Source organism: Galeopterus variegatus, unplaced genomic scaffold (genome assembly GCF_000696425.1).
Source record: "Galeopterus variegatus unplaced genomic scaffold, G_variegatus-3.0.2 Scaffold706, whole genome shotgun sequence".
Lineage (NCBI taxonomy): Eukaryota > Metazoa > Chordata > Mammalia > Dermoptera > Cynocephalidae > Galeopterus > Galeopterus variegatus.
The window spans coordinates 308,597-330,402 of NW_007726817.1; the positions used below are offsets into that span (position 1 = coordinate 308,597).

The 21,806-nt window shown below is 50.3% G+C and overlaps 1 protein-coding gene across 1 annotated transcript; it reads right to left on the bottom strand.

Annotated features, from left to right (window-relative positions):
- Window positions 1-414: 414 nt before the first annotated feature.
- On the bottom strand, window positions 415-7,598 carry MMP9 (matrix metallopeptidase 9 (gelatinase B, 92kDa gelatinase, 92kDa type IV collagenase)). Its single transcript, XM_008571580.1, has 13 exons — window positions 7,461-7,598; window positions 6,731-6,963; window positions 6,209-6,357; window positions 5,784-5,912; window positions 5,520-5,693; window positions 5,137-5,310; window positions 4,579-4,755; window positions 4,311-4,466; window positions 3,062-3,374; window positions 2,800-2,939; window positions 2,331-2,481; window positions 2,131-2,234; window positions 415-707 (listed from the first exon to the last, which is right to left on the bottom strand). The coding sequence occupies exons 1-13, from the start codon at window positions 7,596-7,598 to the stop codon at window positions 589-591; spliced, it is 2,157 nt and encodes a 718-aa protein (XP_008569802.1). The 3' UTR covers window positions 415-588.
- Between the last annotated feature and the right edge of the window lie 14,208 nt (window positions 7,599-21,806).

A 21,806-nucleotide genomic window follows, 5' to 3' on the forward strand; every position in this document is an offset into this window, starting at 1 on the left:
CACAGAATCACCCTTGTAACTGAGTTGGACTCTCTAAGAATGGAGCCTGGAGTCTGAGCAATCTCCAAGGGTGCTCTTATGTGCTCTAAAGTTTGAGGACCACTGAGAGGTCCTTGAGGAGAGGAACGTTGTCCAATTCATTTCTCTATCCCTAGTGCCCCAACAGGGCCTGGGCCCATGTAGGGGCTCAATACATGTTTGATGAATGAATAAATGGGTTGGCCATATTTTTGGGTGCAAAATAGAAATAACAGTAGGAAGGATTGAATATGTTAATATTTATGAAGTGCCTAGAACACTATCTGGCACACAGTAAGCACTCTAACCGTTGAATACATACATACATATATACATACATTTGTGCATACACACAAAAATAAAATATCCCTGGAAAGGTTTGAGAATCCAAGTTTATTAGAAACATCCCAACAAAAAAAAGGAAGGTGGGAAGAAAGGGCCCAGCCTACCTCCACTCTTCCCTGTCCTCCAGAACAGACCACCAGTTTGTATCCAGCAAACTGGCTGCTTCCCCATCAGGGATGGTCCCTGTGGGAACCTGCACTGAACTGCTAAAGCAGGATGGGAGCCCTAGTCCTCAGGGCACTGTAGGAGGTCATAGCTCACATAGCCCACTTGATCCACCTGGATCACCTCATTCTCGAAACTCACACGCCAGAAGAAACGGTCCTGGCAGAAGTAGGCTTTCTCTGTGGGGGGAAAGGCAAACATGAGAAGGGTGATTCCAACCCTCCTGCATACATGTAGAGAAACGGGAGCAAGATCTTTATAATCATTCCTCCTTCCCTTTCTAGATCTTTCTAAGGTTTTCACATGACATCTCCATCTCCCCCCACCTGCCTGTGAGATGCTGGAGGGCAGACCTCAATTCTCAAAGCAGTGGCAACGAGCCTGCACACAGTAGGTACTCTGTATACATTTTGTGAGTGAATGAATGAATGACCTATCTTAATGATCAGAACAATTCATTCTACAAATCCATTCAATGAACAGATCCATTCATTCATTCAACATGTATTTACTGAGTACCTACTATGTGCTCTATTCAAGGCACTGGGGATACAGAAGAAAAATGCAGGCATGATCTCAACTCTTTTAGTGCTTACATTCTAGTGGGGCAAAATAAATGACATTGGTTTTAAAAATGTAAAAAGCTATGGAGGACATAAAAACAAGGGAATAGATAATGAAGGTCAGAGAAGGCCTCTCTGAAATGATAGCCTTACCACTGAGACCTGAAGGATGAGAGGGAGGCAGCCTGGTGACAATCTGGGGTAAAAGCCTTCCAGACAGAGGAAACTGCTAGCTCAAAGGCCCTAAGCTAGGAGTGACCTTGATCTCTTCAAAGAGCAGCCAGTGTGGGTGGAGCACAGTAAATGACAGTAGTAGCAGGAAGAGATGAGGACGCAGAGGATGGGGGAGGGTGGTTGAGTCAGATCATGTTAGTTTCTTTCATCTTGAAATGGGTTGGAGGTCACCCCCAAGACCATTGCCCTCCACTCCCATTCCCTTCCTAATTAAAGGTATTGGATAATCAGTATGGCTGGGACTGGGGTGTTTGGAAAGGAGATGGAAAAAACTGACAGATTCAAAAAGAATTGGGGAGCACAGTCAACAAACTTTGTCAACTGCCTGGACGTCAGCAGTCAAAAAAAGAAAGCAAGTGTCACTCCAGCTATCACCCCCATTTTACAGATAGGGAAACTGTGGCTCAGAGAATACCACAGAGCCATGAGTTATCTCATCTCTCACTGTATTCCAAGAGGCGGCACAGTGGCCGGCATATTATAGGTACTTGATAATTATCGTTTAATAAAGGAATGGACCCCCATATAAACAACCTGTGTCCTGTACTGGAGGGGAAAGCGCTTCCAGCCAGCAGGCAAGAAATCTGGGTCCTAGTCCTGAGTGTGCCCGTGACTTCCTGTATGAGGTGGGGAAGGTCACTCCCTCTTCAGGGATCTTATCTGGGCTGGGGCATTTGCCTCAATCTCCAAGGGCTTTTTTTTTTTTTTTGTCTGTCAGAATTTGGCCAATCACTAAGGCAGGGCAGACTAGCGTGTTAGATTTCTCATGAGAGGACACTCCACTGCCTGAGTCCGCGGCCCTCACCTCGGTACTGGAAGATGTCGTGCGTGTTTAAGGGCACCCCGGGGAACATCTGGTCCACGGTGCTCTCGCTCCCGGGATCTACTGTCTGCGTCTTCACGTCGAACCTGCAGGAAGGCGGCCAGGAGACAGCTGCTGAGCCCGCCCGCGGGAGGGCGGATGGCGCCCGGGCTCCCCCTGCCGGCGGCCGTGATGGCTCTCACCTCCAGAATTGCTCCCCGCTGAACAGCAGCACCTTAGCCCCGCCGTGTGGAAGGGCCCCGGTGACTTGGGCCACATTCGAACCCAGGCCCAGCTTGTCCAGACGCCTCGGGCCCAGCACTGATGTGCCTGTGTACACCCACACTTGGCGTCCTGCAGGGGAGAAGGGTCACGTCGGACTGGGGCTCACTGGGGGCACGCATTTTCCTTGAATGTCAGCAGGGAGAACCCAGCGAGGCCTTTCCTAGCCCGGCGTGCCCGAGGGGCAGAGCCGTTGGGTACAGTTGTGCAAGGGCGTGGTGAGGAGAGAGACTGAAACTCAGCCCCCGACAAATACGCTACATTGCATCTGCCAGGAGGGGACGCCCTCTTCTAATATGCACAAGACGCTTCAAGGGTTAACCTTGGTCTCCTTCCTCCCTGGCTGGTGGGGATAAACGGGGCGGCGTCCGGAGAGAGGAGAAAACTAACCAGAGAAGAAGAAAATCTTCTTGGTGAGCGGCTCCTCAAAGGCAGAGTCCAGCTTGGGGGGCAGCGCGGGCCACATGTCAGCAATAAGGAAGGGACCCTGGGGCCGGCGACCCCTACTCTCAGAGAGTCGCCAGTATCTCCTGAGAACGTGAGAAGGGAAAGGCGGGACACTGAGCCTTGAACCGAGGGCCAGTGGGTGGGGAGGAACAGGCAGGTCCCTCCTCCAAGCCCCTCCCTCTTCCACACATCTCTGCCCTCTCACCCATCCTTAAAGAAATGCAGACGGTTCCCTATCTCTGCGATGGCGTCGAAGATGTTCACGTTGCAAGCATCATCTGCTGGATCCAAAGGCCCTGTAGGGGCCACAGAAGGGCCGGCAGTGGGGGGACCTGTGGGACCAGCTGAGGGGGGACCTGTGGGACCGGCTGTGGGGCGCTCTGAGGGGCGGGCAGTGGGGGGTCCAGTGGGACAGACTGTCGCGGGAGCTGTGGGCTGTGGTTCAGTTGTGGTGGTGGTGGTGGTGGTGGTGGTGGTGGTGGTGGTTGGAGGCCGTGGGTCAGGTTCAGGGCCAGGACCTAAAAGGAGACAAGAAATGAAACACTTCCTGTCACCACATATCCCTGTGCCCGGGGAACATCTGCCCCCCAAAGCTTATCAATAAGCCCTCCTCTGGCACACACTCTCCTCGCTTTAGATGTTGGAGCCTGCCTTCCCTCAACCACCCGCAGGCTGCTTTCTTCCATACACTAGCCTTTCATTCAAGCCATAGTTATCCAGTCCCTAGGCCGTATGGACACGAGACAGGCAGGAACGCCCCTCCAGGCCCCAGGGAGAGAGAAATGGTTTTGTGGGTCTTTTTCTAAGTGCTGTCCATGTGCCAAACTTAGTGCTGAGAGCTTTATAAACATTATTAGCTCGTTTGGTCTTCAGAGAAACACTATGAAGTAGATTCTTTAACATCCTCATCTTTTTGTTTGTTTTTGGTGGCTGGCCCGGAATGGGGTCTGAACCCGTGACCTTGGTGTGATAAGTCTGTGCTCTAACCAACTGAGCTAACCGGCCAGCCCAATATCTCCATCTTTTAAAATGAGGAGCTAATAGTAACGAAATGACAAGTGATAACAAGAACTTCAAGCACTCGTGTGGTGCTTACTACACACCAGGCATCATTCTAACTCATTTAAACCTCTCAACGAGAGGCAGGAACTATCATTAAGTCCACTTTGCAGATGAGGAAATTGAGGGGTGAACTGACATATGAAAGTAACCTAGCTATGAAGTGGCTGGACGGGCCTTTGAACCCATGTGTATCCCTCTCTAGAGTCTGGGTTCCTTATTACCATCTCCAAGCACTGACCCGGCAGTGATGGGACCCAGCTAGCTCTACCCCAGATAGATGTTGCGGTCCCAACTGCCCCCACACCCCCGCCTCACCGCACCCCCATTCTCCCGTACTATGGTAGAGCCTCGCCCTTCCGTTTTCTCCTTCCATCCCTGTCTCACAGCCTCACCATAAAGATGCTGGATGCCCTTCACGTCGTCCTCATGCAGAGGGGGTTCCTCGGTGAAGCGGTACATGGGATACATGAGCGCCTCTGGCACGGACGTGTGATCTAAGCCCAGCGCGTGGCCGAACTCGTGCGCCGCCACAAGGAACAGGCTGTATCCTGGAGGGAAGAGGGAGCCTGCGACGTGAGCGCTGGGCCAAGCCCCCAGCACCCCACCACAACCACTGCCCAGGCCGCAGTCCCAGCCACAGAGCCTCGGAACCCCGCCCACCTTGGTCCGGGCAGAAGCCCCACTTTCTGTCGCTGTCGAAGTTCGAGGTGGTGGCACACCACAGGCGCCCATCTGTGCGCCCATCGCTGGTACAGGTCGAGTACTTCTTGCCCAGGAAGACGAAGGGGAAGACGCACAGCTCCCCCGCCGAATTGCCCCCGGTTACAGTGGAGTCGGCTGGAGAGACCCAAAACCTTGGGTGAGCCGGGTGGGTGGGTCCAATAAGGAGACAAACCAGGAGCTAGAGAATCTTGGTGTCCTATTTTTAAAGCCTAGGGGGCGCTGTGGAGCACGGCTGAGAGGAGGAAAGACTAGTGGGCGGGGCCTGGGACACGATACCAGGGAAGAGGCAGCAGGCGGGGCACAAAAGGCCCAGCCTTGGTGGATGGGGCGGGGGCAATTGGAAGTCAGGGGAGGAGATGTGGTGTCGGTGGGCGGAGTCACGGCTCTACTGAGAACCAATGAAGAGTGGAGAGACAAACTGATGGAAGAGCCGCGTTCTGGGGGCCAATGCGGGACGAGGGGGCGGGGCTGATGCGGTAGGCGGGGCGGAAGTACCTCGGGTCGGGCAGAAGCCGTAGCGTTTGTCCTGGTCGTAGTTGGCGGTGGTGGCGCACCAACGGTAGCCATCGGAGCGACCGTCGGTAGTGCAGGCGGAATAGGAGCGGCCCTCGAAGATGAACGGAAACTTGCAGGGCTTGCCGTCCCCATTGCCGTCCTGGGTGTAGAGACCTGGGGAGGCCCACTTTGTTACCCCCAAGTGCGACCCATTCTTTGACCCACAGCTCATCCCCTCTCCTCATTTCACAGATGAGGAAACTGAGCCCAGAGACCGGGAGAGTGACTTGCCGCAATAGCGGCAGAGCTAGGATTAGAACCCAGGGTTCTGGACCCTCAAGGGTGGTGGGCGCCGCCACCTCTCGCCGCGACCCCACACTCACTCTCGCTGGGGCAGAAGCCGAACCGGCGGTCGGCTTCATAGCTGGCGGTGGTGCTGCACCAGAGCATGCCGTCGGAGCGGCCGTCCGTGGTGCAGGAGGAGTAGGAGCGGCCCTCGAAGGTGAAGGGGAAGTGGCAGGGGGCGCCATCTGCGTTTCCAAAGTAGGTCGGAACCACTGCGGGAAGAGAAGGGCCAGAGTCAGGATGTTTGGTGATGGGTGTGAGAAGAGAAGGGAATCGGGGACCCGGGCGGCTCAGGATCTCACCGACTCCCTTGCCCAGCGACCACAACTCATCATCGTCGAAGTGGGCGTCTCCCTGAATGCCGGGGCCAGGAGGAAAGGCGTGGGCCAGGAGCCCGTCCTTCCCGTCGAAGGGATACCCGTCTCCGTGCTCTGAAGAGGCAGGTGGAGAGGAGTTAGCCGAGTACTGTAGCGCAGATTGTGAGCTGCCCAAGGACGCCGGCTGTCATTCGGCTGAACTTCCTCCTGCGCGCAGCTCTCCAAGCCTCGCGCCCTGACGCTGTGCCCTGTCCTCCTGGCAGAAGGGGGCGCCGAATGGGCAATCGGCGGCCAGGGCTACGAGCGCAGACAAGGGAGAGCGGGGGCCACGGCCCCCTCGCACTCTCCGAAGGCCTTCCCTCCCCCGTCTCCGTCCAGGACTCCTGGCTTTCCCCCTCTCGCATTCTCACCCGCTACACCAAACTGTATGACGATGTCGGCGGGCTGGCCGTATACGCGAGTGAAGGTGAGAGGCGTCACTGCGCTCCACAACGCGAAGGCGCGGGCAAAGGCGTCGTCGATCATGTCGCGCGGCAAGTCCTCCGAGTAGTTTTGGATCCTGCAGGGGAAACGCAGGAGGAAAAAGGTCAGAAGTGGTAGGCCTGAGAGGGGCAGCAGCGACACCCCCTGTCTCAGAGACTTCAGCTTACGCAATGCTTCCTGCGGTCCACGCTTTCATCTATAAAGCGCTTTCAGACACATTTTTTTTCTGTTTGGACCCTCACAACGGCCCCGGCAGGAGGATTTGGATAGCAAGCCCATTTCCCCGAAGGGTAAACAAAGGCTCAGCGGTGGAGCCACTTGCCCCAGACTGTACATTAGGTAGTGAAACCCGGGACCGTCTAAGACAGGACATGGTCACCTCCGGCACGCACTCCAGTACTGGCCGCCTCTCCCCACCGCGCCCGCTTCCGCGAGGCCCGGGCACTCACCAGTACGTGATGTTGTGGTGGTGCCACTTGAGGTCTCCCTCGAAGGTTTGGAAGTTGCCCAGGTCTGGGACACCGCAGCGCGGGGTACGCATTGCCTGCAGGGTGGCGCTGTCCAGCTCACCGGTCTCGGGCAGAGACAGGCGCTTCTGGAGAAGCAGCAGCGCGGGACGCAGAGATAGCTTCTCCCCTTGCATCTCAGCCACACGAGTGTAACCATAGCGGTAGAGGTATTCCTGTGGATGGAGAGGCAGAGATATCCGGGAGTCCTGGACCCTTTTCTCTGCCCTATTGGGCTAGGGGTCTATCCCTCCAGAGATCAGGGACTGGCAATAAGGCATTAAACCTAGAATACCAGTGCTTTCTGTCCACCCAAGAATCTCCTCTACTATAGACATTCTCAGCTCCATTATGTGCCTCTGACCCATGACTATCCCAAGGTCCCCTAGTACGCCTGTTCACTCCCAGCTCTTGCCCACCCCAGCACCCTCCAAAGTCCCCCCACCCTGCACCACTTCCTGTTGTCCTCCTAGGAAGCCCCCATTGCCCATTCCTGGCCATCGTTACCAGAGCCTCCGCAGGACCCCACCCCCAGTGCTCAACCCTTGACACCTCCATTCTCCAGATGTGCGCATCACCTAAAGTGTCTCCTCTGAGGCCCCACGCCCTCTCTGAGACACTCAACACTTTCCTAGCCAGCTCTCTCCAACCCTAAATTGCGGTGTCTGCCTACCTCTGCCAGCTGCCTGTCGGTGAGATTGGTTCTCAGGTCTCTCGGGAAGACCACAACAGTGGGTTGGTGCTGTCGGGGGGCAGCACAGCAGCTGCCCAGCACCAGGAGTGCCAGGACCAGGGGCTGCCAGGGGATCATGGTGAGGGTAGCAGTGTCTGACTGCAGTTGCCCTTGTAGGGGCTTTAAGGAGGCACTACTAACTGAATCAGTGACCCCGCCCCTCCCTGCCAGGCGGGTGCTGACTCAGGGGAAGGGGTGTGTGTGTGTGAGTGTGAGTGTGTGTGTGTGTGTGTGTGTGTGTGTTTTGAGCAGCCCCAGCATGAGAAGGCAAAGAAAGGGCTTACACCACCTCCTCCTCTCCACCCTGCCCACAGTCCTCCCTGCCAAGTCAGGCAGGACCCCAGACCCGCAGGAAACCACAGGCCCTCAGGGGAGGGGTTGGGTTTTGCAAACTGCAGAGCTTGTGGGAACTATATGAAAGGGAGGGACGGGGGATAAGGCTGGAGGACCACCGCCCCCCAGCCCTCAATCTGAAGGCCTCAGCTGTTAGCCAAGGGAAAGGGATGGGAGACTCCCTGAGACCTCTTTCTGTATCTAGTGATCCCCCAGCTCATCCTTGTCCTTCTGTGACATTCCCTCCCTGGTCAGAGTCCCCCTCCTTGAGCCCTTCCCCACACTCCAGGCTCTGTCCTCTTTCTTCCTCCTGGAAAGTGTTCCTTGACTCAGCTTCCTCTTCCTGCTCCATCTGGGGGTGGAAGGAGTGGGCCCTGCTGGGCAGGAATTGGGGAATTCCATGGGGGCAACCCCTGTCTTTAACAGGCTCAATCTTCAGGGTAGTAGAGGGGAGAGTTTGTGGCATCAGGAAACCAACAGATTTGGCTTTACCCTCTTCCTTCAGGGCCTCAGGCAAATGTCCTCACCACCATGAATTTGTTTCAGAGTGAAAAAATGGCCCTTCATCCCTAAGTTGATGTGAGGATAAAATGAGATCAAACACATAAAATACTTAGTAGAGTGTATGTTAGCCCTTAGTAGATGACAGTGATTGCTTTTAATTATCAAGGCTAAGACCGTGATTTTGACCTGGAATCAGGAGAGTGGAGTCTTGGGCTCTAAGGTGCTGTGTGACCTGGAGTAAATGCCTTCCCCTTTCTGGTCTTTGGATTCTTCAACTGCAAATTATGGTGGAGTGGGGGGAAGAGGGGGATGAATTCTAGGAGCCCTTTCAGTTCTCCAGCCCTGTTCTACCCAGCTAAAGTTTCAGCCCCAGTTATCACCTCTAACGCCACTAACCAGCAGCCTTCCTCCTCCCTTCTTCCCAGACAGCCATTGTGGGGCAGGGTCTGTATATGCCTTCTTCAAAACCTTATTTGGGAAGAACAATGATAACAATCTAGCAGGCTGCATTTAAAGCGCCTACTACCTGCCAAGCACTTTATATACTTATCTAATAAATGAATTTGTGAGATGGAGACAATTAACTTCTTTTACAGGAAGACTGAAGTTCTAAAGTTCATTAATTAATGAGCATCTGCTTTGGAGTCACTCAGTCCTGGATTTCAGTCCCAGCTCCACCATTTCCCAGCTATGTGACCTTAGGTAAGTCACTTCACCTCTGAGCCATAATAATAATGCATTTTTTTGAGATTTGCTGTGTCAAGTACTGTAATAAGACCTTTATGAGCCTCTTATTTTATCCTCACCATCTGTGATGTAGGTTTAATGAGTTACCCCCTCCCATTTTCAGAGGTGTGACCTGAGACTCAGAGCAGTTAGAAAACTTGCCTGTGATCACACGGCAAATTAATACACAGAACCAGGATTCAAGCCTAGTGTTATCTGGGTCTAAAGCTTTTCATCTCTCTTGCCATTTACAAGGAACTAAGACCAGGTTGTGGAGCAGAGCAGGGAGATGGGATGGGAGGGGGCTTAGAACCTGGACCCTTCTTTTCTGATCCCCTGCTACTCACTGAAGATTAAGATAGGAAATTCATGCCTTCGGGGAATCAGAGGCTAGGATAGGGAACTGGGGGAACTCTATTCCAGACGTGGGAGCATGGGGTCATAGAGCAATAGGATTTTAGAGACAGAAACAAAGAGACCCTCCAAGTGGTCTTCATCTGGCAGCAGACATGGGCTTTGGGAGAGCCCATGAACCACCCCTGACTTGCCATCACTTGTACAAAATATTTCATATCTATGTATGTACATCACATTCTCAAGCAGCACTGTTGACATTTGGGGTCGGATAATTTTTTGTTTAGAGGGGCTGTCCCACGCACTGTAGGATGTTTAGCAGCATCCCTGACCTCTACCTACTAGATGCCAGTAGCTCCTCCCCCTGCCTATTGTGACAACCAGAAATGTTGCCAAACATTGCCAAATGTCCTCTGGGAGAGTGGGAAGGGCAGAGTTACCCTAGCTGAGAACCACTGGTCTATGTTGATTTTTCTATGTAAAGGGAAAACTGTTATCAGATACTCAAACCATTGATGATGATCCTCAAACCTTCAAATTTACTTAGCAAACGCTGCATTTTTATGAGCCAAGTATTGTGCCAAGAATTGGGAATACAATAGTGACCAAGATAGCCTCTGTCCCCTTGCTCATGGAGTTGAGAGTTCAGTAGGGGAGAAACTGAATGAGTAATTAATTTCCAGAGAGACAAACATCACAAAAGGGAGGTGTACTTATCTACTCCAGTTACCCCCATCATGCAGATGAGGAACTGAGGCCCAGAGCTGTCACAGAGCAAGCTAGGGACAGAGTTGTGGGGCAACAAGGAGTGATGGCTATGAGCCTGCACTCTGGAGCCAGGCTACCTAAGTTCAAATCTCAGCTCTGCCACTCACTTGCTCTGTGACCTGAGCAACTGACATAATCTATCATCACCTCAGTTCCCCATCTGTAAAATGGGGGCAATAATAGTGCTTCTCTCTTAGGGTTGTTGTAAGGACCAAAGAGTTAACATATACAAACTGCCTGGCACACGGTAGTAAGTGCTTGCTGTTACTCTAATTATGATTTTCTTCAGGACAGCTGGCTGTTTTTACCAACTGGGGAGTAGGGAGAGAGCACCCAGCCAGGAACCCCAGGGCTTGATTCCTGGAGTCAATCCAAGCAAGAACTCCTTTCCTCACCTCCCCTCCACCCCAACTTCCTCCTTTAGTCCCCTGGCTCCCCTACCCCCATGAAAGGGAACTTGGGGAGAGCTTGGCTTTCAACACAGCAATGGCAGGAAGTGGTTCTGGTTACCACATCCCCTTCCCCACTTCCCCCAGCCCCTCCTTCCAATACCACAGCTGAGTTTAGCCAAGGCCCCAGGAGAGGAGGCAGAAAGCAGGATATAACGCCAGGTATCTCCCCAACAACCCTGACTGGAGTCTTAGCTTAGACTCTAAGCCCCTCACTCAGGTTGTGGCCCCATCAGGATGGGGAGAGGGCTGACCCTGGGGCCCTGAGTCACCAGCTGGATGACACAGCCCTGCAGGCCACAATTAGTAACTCCAGGCCCCCAGACCAGGGTCAGCCTCACGAGATGAGGAATCTCTCCCCCTATCTAAGACAGGGAAACTCCAAGCCTGTTTCTCCCACATCTGCCAGAAAGCGGAGGGGCAGCCAGGCCCAAGAGGCCCTGGCAGGATGTGGGGGAGACACTAGTGTCTGGGATGAAGCAGATAGGTGTGTATACTGTAAGACATTGCCCCAGGGGAGAGCATCACTCAATACCCACCACCCACGCACAAACACACCTACCATCCCTAGCCCCTGGGTGGTGGCAATTCCCATGCTGACTCTAATAATATGAAGTCATGCCTCCCACTTATCTGTTTTGAGCACCTTCCATAGGGAGGGCATACAGTATAAACTTTGGAATCAGACCTCCTGGGTTCAAATTCCAGGTCCTACCACTTACTGGCTGTGTGATTTTAGGCAAATCACTTTACTTCTCTATGCCTCCATTTCCTCATGTGTAAAATGGGAGAAGGAACAGTCTTCACTTTAAAGGGTAGTGGGGATTAAATGAGATTACGCATTGCAAGTTTTTAGCACAATTCCTGGGGTATAGAAGGTATGCAAAAAAGAAAAAGAAATGTTAGCTGTTATGGTTCCATTACTCTAGTGCTCTCACCTCAGTTTTACAAATTGGCAGTCATGATCCCATTTTCCTGGTGAAGAAACTGTGAGGCTCAGGGACTTTCCCAGATCCACACACCAAGCAAGGGGTAGGCCTGGGACTCAACCCAGATCTGACACCAGCACTTGGACCTTCCTACCACAGATTCTGCGTGTGTCCCCAGCTACTTCAGTCTGCAGTAATTCTCCATCAGTGCATGTAGGGGCACTTGATAGTTCATCCAGTGCCGTCATGTACCTTATCACATCTGATTTGCACCATATGGTGGGTCCTCTTAACATCCTATTTGAAACTGAGGTTCCTGAACACTTTGGCATTTGTAGGAGGCAGAGACTGTGAATGATTTTCCAGGTGACAGACCCAAGGCCCAGAGAAGTACACTAAGTTGCTCACTGCCACACAGCCAGTGAGTGAAAAAGCTCCTGCCTAGGCCTTCTGACTCCAAATCTCGTGCTAAGATCAGGGCTCTGGCAAAAAGGAAGTCTCTGGGGGAAGCAGTCTGGGGCAGGGAGAGGTGGTTGCTCAGAAACCAAGCTGGTGGGGTTAAGCTTAGAAATCAGCAGAGGGAACAGATGTGGGGTATTTGGCTGGGCTCTGTAGAAAAAAAACCAGAAAAGGTGGGGGGATAGAAAAGGAGACTAAAAGAGTAAAGTAGCTGGAAGGAGCAGAGAACAGCCAAGTGGAGTTTCCTTTAAGGTGGAAGGTTCTTGTCTACAAGAAGGGATGGGGCTGTGGAGGGAGAGATGTGGCAATGGAGGGGGAGAGAGGGTGGGCTTGAGACCAGTTCCCTTGGCATTGGATTGCCCACTGGCAGGTAAGAATTTGCTTGGGATTCCAGCAAAGCAGGTGCAGTCCCAAAGTATACATTTAAAAGGCTGTTTTATTTGAAAAAATCCTCAAAATGAAGTCAGCATGGGAAAAATCAGCTTTCTGTTGGACTTCCTTATATAGTCATTTCAGGATTTAGTGGTGTTGTTTTACTTCTGATGACATATGGGGAAGGGCACCATCTTTTCAGTGACCACAGCCACTAAAGGTCTAAATCTAATCCTGTTCACAATGGGGAGGGCTGGGATGAGGCCTTAGTCCTCGGGAAACCCAGTGGTGGCTCAGCCTTTTCTGACCAAATGAATGGAGAGAGCCTTGGGGAATGAATGGAGCAGGAGGGAGAAATCCACACAGCACACAAGGCATCTGCAACATATTTTGCCCCCTTTACAAGCCAGGGTTGAGCCCCTACTCTTGGCCCAGCACACTTTCTCATATATCTTCCAGTTCAGTGGTTTTCAAAGTGTAGTCCCAGAACCAGAAGCATCAGCAGTACCTGGGAACTTGTTAGGAATGCAAAGCCTTGCCTGTCCCCATCCCAGAACCACTGAATCAACAACTCTGGGATGGTGACGGGCAATCTTTGTTTTAGTCAGCCTGGCAAGTGATTCTGATGCATCTCAAGTTTGAGAGACCTCTGCTTTAGTGCAGCTTCATTCCTACACTGAGACCCCACTTTCTACTCCATTTCCAGATGAGGAAACTGAGGCTCAGAGAGATGAAGCCACTTGCCCAAAGTCACGAAGCCAGTACAAAAATCAGGTGGGGTATCTAGGCCTTTCTGACTACAAAGCTGATGCTCCTCACCACAATATTATAGTTGGGGGTGACATTCAGATATTTAACAACCAGGGCCTCTGACCAATCAGTACTGATTCAGTCAGGGGTGGGGGTGGGGGGACAGTGCTAGGAACACTGGGTCCAAAGCAGCACTTGTTACAAATAGGTAGGGAAATATTTCAATATTTTAACAACTGATGACGCTGTACTGGTGCATACCAGCTGCACATCAATCCTGACTCTAGTCCTTTTCCTAGAAGGAGAGACCCCTGGAGCTTGCACTGGGTGGTAATCCTGGAGCTAAATATAGCCCCAAAGAGAACACAGGTGTAACAAGGATCTTATGGGAATACCTGTTCAGCAATACTTCTCTAATTTGGCGGCACAATGGAGTCACCTGAGATTTTCTTTTGAATGCTCATGCCAGGATTCCAACCCCCCCCCGCCCCCCCCAACACCCTTTAGATTCTGATTTAATTGGTCTGGGGTACAACCTGAGCACTGGGATTTTTTTTAAAGCCCCAGTGATTTAAACATACAGCCAGTGTTGAGAACACTGCTACACAGTGTCCCCAGGAACCTGTAAGAGACTCCAGATTAAGAACCCCAGGTTTGCATCAGTATTTCCCAAGGCTGGGGACTTAAAAAAATATAGAGATTCTCAAGAGATTCTGATTCAGTAATCGGTGGGTTCGGAAGTGGATATTAGCAAGCTCCCCTGGTTTAGAAATCACTGACACAGAGAGCCCCGGCTGGCCATGGTAACTGAGAGAGGTTCAGAGATTCTGCCCCCTCTCCCCCCCCAACATAGTTGCAATTGAGAACACTTTGCCAGGAAGTATCCAAAACCAATTTCCGCAGCTTTTCCTTCCCCTGTGCTGTGGAGACATTGCTTCAAAGAACATGTTCTGAAAGAGAGCCCAAAACACCCTCCCGGGAGAGCCATTTCCTACTGTGCTGCTGCAGAGCCCCAGGGCTGCAGGCCCGGCTGGGCCTGCTCTGATTGCCTGTTCTTCCCATTAATCCTGGGACTCCCTCATTTAGATGGGATCTGCATACATTTGCATATTGAGTTCCAGCGCCCCCCTCCCTATCCCCTCATCCCTATCCCCGCATCCCTGTGGTATGTTAGGGGAAAATAAAACTAATGTATTCACAAAGCCTGCTGAGATGTGTTTGAACATGAACTTCACGCAGCACTGGGACTTTGATACACCTGAAGCCAGGGGCACTGGGATGAAGGGAAGATGGCATGGGCTCTCCGTGGATGCACCAGTAAGGCTGGCAGAGGGGAAGATTTAGAAGCCTCCCAGGGTCTGGAAGCAGCAGTTCCAGCCCAGCTCCTGATGAGAGGCCACGCCAGATTTCTCTAGCGGGAAAAAGATGAGAACAACAGTAGAGGAGGTGTGGGGGTTTCTCCTTTCAGAGGGGCAGGTGAAATTCCTTCTCAGCCTCAGAGGGACCTGGCTTGGAGATCACCCAAGAGGCTCTCCCAGCTCCAAACATGAAGAGGCCTGCCAGGTACAACTGGAGCAGTGGAAGAGTCTGGTTGCTGGAATCCAACAGACCAGGATTTGAACTGTGTGGCCTTGGGTAATGACTTTCCCTCCTTGAACCTTAGTTTCCTCATCTCTATTGTGGGGTAATAAGCTCATTATACAGTGAGGGGAATCATGTCTTTATTAAGGCCCATTCTGAGGCAGGAAAGGAATCTAATGGGTACTCATAGATGAGTCTTATGGGTGTTCCAGAAATCTACACATCCATGGCAAACAACCTCAAAACTTTATGGCTCTAAAACAACAATTTACTGTGACTGTATCTCACTATCCTGTGGGTCAGGAATTTGGATAGAACACAGCAGGACTGTTCTTCTCTGCTCCGTGAGGCCTGGGTATTCAGCTGGTGGCTGAGGATAGAATGGAGGGTTCAAGATGGTTTCACTCACATTCCTGGGTGTGTTAATCATGTTTTTTATATTCTGTATTCTAGGATATTTTCACCCTGGTGCTTCCCCATGTGGACCTGTGTGGCCCATGTGCCCTCTCCTCTTGAACTGTGAGTAATAAACTATTTTTTTCAATGGCAGTCCTCTCCTGATCTGTTGGCCTCTCCATACTTGAATAAAAACAAAATCCAATAGGGCCGGCCTGTGGCTCACTTGGGAGAGTGTGGTGCTGATAACACCAAGGCCACGGGTTCGGATCCCTATATAGGGATGGCCGAGTAGCTCACTTGGGAGAGTGTGGTGCTGACAACACCAAGTCAAGGGTTAAGATCCCCTTACCAGTCATCTTTTTAAAACAAATGAACAACAACAACAACCAAAAAAATCCAAGGTATATTTTAAAACTCAAGGGTCTTGGCAGGGCCAACCAGAAGGATGGGCTCCGCTGGGCCCTTCTCCCTTCTCCATGTAATCTCAGGGCCTATCTGGTCTCTCCAGTCAGTCTTCTACAGAGTAGCTCAGGGGTCCCAGAGACCAAGGCAGGAGCTGCCAATTCTCTTAAAGTCTAGGCCCAGAGCGGGTATAGTGTCACCTCCAGGGTATTCTATTGGCCAAAGCAGTCAATTCAAGGGGAGGAAATAGAGCCCAATTCTCTGTGGAAGGAATAGCACAGAGCATGCAGTCATCTTTAAATCTTCCAGGGAGGGAGAGGAATCCTCCCATTGGAGACCTCCCAAGGGCATCTAGTATGCAGACACATGACTAGGTTTGGGCCATAGGATGCTCCCACCCAGAAATTTGGCTCCTAGGAGACTGCTGTGTTGGCTCATGAGCAAGATGTGGCTTTGAGGGCCCAACAGCCCTGAGAGTCCTCACAGGGTGTCTCTGCAGCATGTCCCTGACCCCAATCACTGCTGACCAGTATCCCTTGGCTCCAGCTCACTTTTCAAGTTTGGTACATTCCTTTTTGCTTAAGTTAGCCAAACCAGTTTTGATTGCTTGCAACCAAGGGCCCCAACTGACACAAGGACCATTCTCTTTCTTCTCCTCAGCCCCTAAGTGTCCGGCTTTGATCTTTGATCACAAGCACCACCAGCCTCATTTCCTAAAGCCTCCTAGACAGCACCTCCTAAAGGTCCCAGGGGCACTTCTAATGTAACATGGTCCAAGTCCATCCTCCCAATCCCTGTCCCTTCCTCTGGGCTCCCCTTTCTGCTTTCTATTCATAGCACTTTCTCTTCCCAATTTCCAAATCATCGGTATGTAATCCTACAGCTCCCCCGACGCTGTGTCATCCAAATAATTGACAATCGGGAGTAAATCCATCCCCTCTGTATTTATTAGTTTGCTAGGGCTACCATAACAAAGTACCACAGACTGGGTGGCTTAATCAACAGAAATTTATTTTCTTACAGTTCTGGAGGCTAGAAGTTCAAGATCAAGGTGTGGGCAGGATTGGTTTCTTCTGAAAACTCTCTCCTTGGCCATCTTCTCCCTGTGTCTTCACATGGTCTTCCCTCTGTGTGACTGTCTGTGTCCTAATTTCTTCTTCTTAAGGACACCAGTCATATTGGATTAGGGCCCACTCTGGTGACCTCATTTTAATTTAATTACCTCTTTAAAAGCCCTGTCTCCAAAATACAGTCATATTCTGAGGTTCTGGGGGTTAGGGCTTCAACATGTGAATTTGAGGGGGACACAGTTCAGCCCTGACACCTACCATCCTCTGCATTCTCACTGCCTCTGCCCGAGCTTCAGTCATACCACCTCTCACCTGTTATTGCAATAGCTCAGCTCCTCTAGCACCCAGCACCTGTGCTCCCAGATTCATTTCCTTGGTCAGCTCTCCCTGCGTACTCAGCTTCCATAGCTCCCTAGTGCCTCCAGAATAAAGTCTGAACTCCTTAGCCTGGCATCCAAGGCCCTTCAGAAGCTGACTCTGTCCTGCTTCTGCAATCATCATTGCAATTAGGGCCAGGAAAAATGGCAATGTTTGTCTACAGCCTTGCTACTCAAAGTCTAATTCATGGACCTGCAGCATCGGCATCATCTGGGAGCTTGTTAGAAATGCAGAATCTCTGGCCAGACCCCAGACCTGCTGAATTAGAATCTGCATTACCTGCACAAAATCCCTAGGAGATGCATATGCACATTGAAAGTTGAAAGTTTGGGCCGGCCCGTGGCTCACTCGGGAGAGTGCGGTGCTGATAACACCAAGGCCATGGGTCCGGGTCCCTACATAGGGATGGCCGGTTGGCTCACTTGGGAGAGTGTGGTGCTGACATCACCAAATCAAGGGTTAAGATCCCCTTAAAAAAAAAAAGTTAAAAGCCAGACCTGCTGAATTAGAATCTGCATTACCTGCACAAAATCCCTAGGAGATGCATATGCACATTGAAAGTTGAAAGTTTGGGCCGGCCCGTGGCTCACTCGGGAGAGTGCGGTGCTGATAACACCAAGGCCATGGGTTCGGATCCCATATAGGGATGGCCGGTTCGCTCACTTGGGAGAGCGTGGTGCTGACAACACCAAGTCAAGGGTTAAGATCCCCTTACCGGTCATCTTTTAAAAATAAAAAAAAAAAAAAGAAAGTTTGCAGACACCAATGGTATCCAGAGAGGGACTCATAGGAACACGACTCACCTTGTTGGCCCAGAAATTTGACTTTGCCCTGTTGGAACCACATAATTCAAGGGAGTCTGGGATGCATAGCAGATGACAATTCTGAACAAACAAATGAACTTGGCTATTAAGAAAAGCCCAAGGCTATTAAGAATTCCTAAATCACAGGTATGAGCAAATGAAAAGATGGCTTCCTGATGGGTTCATTTTCTCATTTCCATTCAGCAAACATTTACTGAGCCCCTGCTGAGTGCCAGGCTGAGTGCCGGTGCTGGGTATAAGGAATTAAAGATGTGAGCTTTGTCCTGTGGGAGCTCACAAACCAGGAAGGGAGACAGACCACAAAGAGATGAGCTGAATAACTGGCGTACAAGGGCATCCACCCACCCACCCACACTCAATACTCCTTTCCCTGAACTTCGGTTCTTGGAACACTTCAAGAGCTCTGGCCTCTGAGCCTTTGCACTCTCCATCTCCCCTGCCTCAAACCCTTCCCACACCTCCCCTCTCTGCCCTACCCCTTTTATATTTCAGCTGAGATGTCACTTCTTCCAGGAAAATGCTGCTGACAACCCTAACCTGGGAAGGGAGCCTTTTCTGTGCTCTCATGACTCCCTTCAACCCACCACTTCCCTTATTGAGGCATTTTTCATAATTCAGAGTGAATTTCCTGTTGATTTGTCTCTCTCTCCCCGCAGGCTAAGAACATCATGAGGGCGGGATGCTTATCCACTCTGTCACTGTAATCTCAGGTGTTTCTTAAATATAGAAACATAATAGTAATACTGGTCAGCATTTTTTATTTTTTGGAGCTCATACTATGGGCCAGGCACTGTCCTAAGTATTTATACAGAATAACTCATTTAATCCTCACAACTACCCAGTAAGGAGGGTGCTGTTTTTTCCATTTCCCAGATGTTGAAATAGAGGAACAGAGAAGTTAAGTAACTTGTCCTAGGTCACAAAGCTAGCAAATAGCAGAGTAGGATTCAAACCCAGGCATTTTGGCTCTGGAATGCATATTAGAAGAGGGTGATTAACTCCATGGGGGAGAGGTCAGAGGTCAGGGAAGGCTTCAGCAGGAACACCTGAGCCATGTTTTGAAGCGTAAATAGGAGTTTGTCATGTGGAAAAGGAGGAGCAGGGCTTTGCAGACTTAACAACCTCTAATCTGGGCCCCACCTGTCAGTGCAACAGCTTTTTCCTGAAAGGCAAATGGAAAGCAATTGACAGCACTCCAGACACTGGCCAAGGAGGCTTAGAGCAATTGCCTCAGGGTGAATGCTGGGTTTGGTTTCAGCCTGAGTCACCCATGGGGGGTAAGAAGTATGCTGGCCTCCCCTTTTGCCCCAAGGTTCAGGCTCACTCTGGAACCACCTCCTTCCCTGCAGGGACTGGCTTGCCACCTCAGTAAGGAAGGCCTCAGCAAGCACACCTTCAGTCAGGTGTGGGCTCAGAGCAGGCCTGCAGCCCATAAGGAGAGCCAGGGACTTTCCTTTCTTCCCTGCAAAGCACCCCAAAACCCCACTCAGGCTGTCCTTAGCCTCACCTTACAAACTGTGGGAGCCTCCTCTGGCTCAGGGGTCTTCTAACCTCTAAAGCCCCAGAACCCCATCAAGAAACTGGATCTCAGGGCTGGCCCATGGCTCACTTGGTAGAGTGTGGTGCTAATAACACCAAGGCTATGGGTTTGGATCCCTATATAGGGATGGCCACTTAGCTCACTTGGGAGAGCATGGTACTGACAACACCCAGTCAAGGGTTAAGACTCCCTTACCAGTCATCTTTAAAAAAAAAAAAGAAACGATCTCAAGGGAACCCTAGTATATAAAACAGATTAAGAGGAGGAGCTTTCCATCTCTGCTGCTCCTGTCCCTGAGAGGTGCCCTGGAATCCTAATCTAGCCCAGCCACCTCATTTTACTATTGGGAAAACTGAAACTCAGAGGAGTAATAGGACTTGCAAAGAACACAGAGCAAGGCAGGTCCAGTGCCTGGAGAGGCCTCTCCACACTAAATGGACCAGCACCATCTCTCCTGTCTCCTCTGTCCTGTCCTCTCAAATGCAACCTAGAAGATTCTCCTTCCTCACTCATTCATTCATTCATTTAGCAAAACTTTTCTAGGCACTGAGCTGAGCTCCTGACCTCAGGGGTTGCAAACCGATGTGTAAGACAGATACATTCTGGACATTTACAATCCACTCTGACAAAGTCATGGCAGAAACAATGTCTGTCTTGTTCATCACCATATTCCCAAGGCCTAGTACATAGTACATACTCAATAAGTATGTGTGGAGCACTAAGGAAGGAATGACATGGGTATGGTGGGAGACTAGGTGGGAGGGCCATGCTAGACTTTCAAGCCCTTCCTTCTCCCCCTCCCAGCACTCAGCACCCCCTTAATGAGGGAGCTGAGGACTCAGACTCTGCTACAGCTCCCAGCTTTGGTGATCTAGACCTAGGCTGGCCCAGTGGCCATGAGACACAAGTGGTTATTTCAACTTAAATTAAATTAAGATTTAAAATTCAGGGGCCGGCCCATGGCTCACTCGGGAGAGTGTGGTGCTGATAACACCAAGGCCACGGGTTCGGATCCTATGTAGGGAGGACCGGTTCGCTCACTGGCTGAGCGTGGTGCTGACAACACCAAGCCAAGGGTTGAGATCCCCTGACCAGTCATCTTAAAAAAAAAAAAAAAGATTTAAAATTCAGTTTGCCAGTCTCACTAAGCCACATTTCAAGTGCTCAAAAGCCACATGTGACTAGTGACCCTATCGAACAGCATATGTTATAGAATATTTGCATCATCACAGAAAGTTCTCTTCAACGGTGCAACTAGTCTAGAGCAGCGACTTCCAGATTTTGAACTTCAAGGACCAGGATAGTTCCATGAATATTTGAGAAAAAAAATTTTTTTTTTGGCAGCTGGATGATAAAGGGATCCAAACTCTTGACCTTGGTGTTATCAGCACCATGCCCTAACCAACTGAGCTAACGGGCCAATCCTATGTTTAGGAACTGATAGAAGGTTGTCAATTCTTCATTTTGCCAAGAAATTTTAAAAGGAGTAATAATGACCCCCAAAAAGAACATGGACAATAAAGTAATATGAAATTCTTGATTGATCCCTGGGTTAAAACAAAAGAATAGCCCACATCAAGGAACATTAGAACAATTGGAGAAATTTGAATATAGATTGTATATTGGATAATTGTATGAGTACTTCAAAAAGTTCATGAAAAAATAGAATTGAAAGATAATAGGAATCATTCCATGAACTTTTTGAAGTACCCTTGTACTATGGTTATGTAGGAAACTGCCTTTATTTTTTGGAGGTTTGGGGTGGAGAATTTGAGTGAAATGGGAGGATGTTTGCAACTAACTCTCTTGTGGTTCAGAAAAAAAAGTAGCATATGCATAAATATAAATACATATACAGAGAGAGAGAAGAGGAAGAAAATATGACATTATGCTAACAATTGGTGAATCTAGATAAAGGCTGTTCTATTCCTGCAACTTCTCTGAAGATGAGAATTTATCAAAATAAAAAGCTGAATAAAAATAAGAAGTCAAGGGTCAAGCCCGTGGCGCACTCAGGAGAGTGCGGCGCTGGGAGTGCAGCAGCGCTCCCGCCGCGGGTTCGGATCCTATATAGGGAAGACCGGTGCGCTCACAGCGCTCACTGGCTGAGCGCGGTACGGCCGGTCTCAAAAAGGACAAAAAATATATATATATATTAATATAACCTAAACTGAAATTATACATTCCAGGTATCCAGCACAAGTGTCCAAGTAAAACATGAGGAATCTAAACCCTTTAATTTGGAAAGCAAGAAATAGGATTGACATTTTCACTCCAAGAAAAAAGTTTTATTCATAAATATAATAGTTGACTTGAGAGATTTCTTTAAAAGAAGACTGATTGAGCACATCACTAAGATTCTCAAAGAACTACTGTCGGCAGGGCATGAAGGAGTCTTCTACGGCTGTGTCATGTCCTGTTTCTTGCTATGGGATGTTGGTTACATGG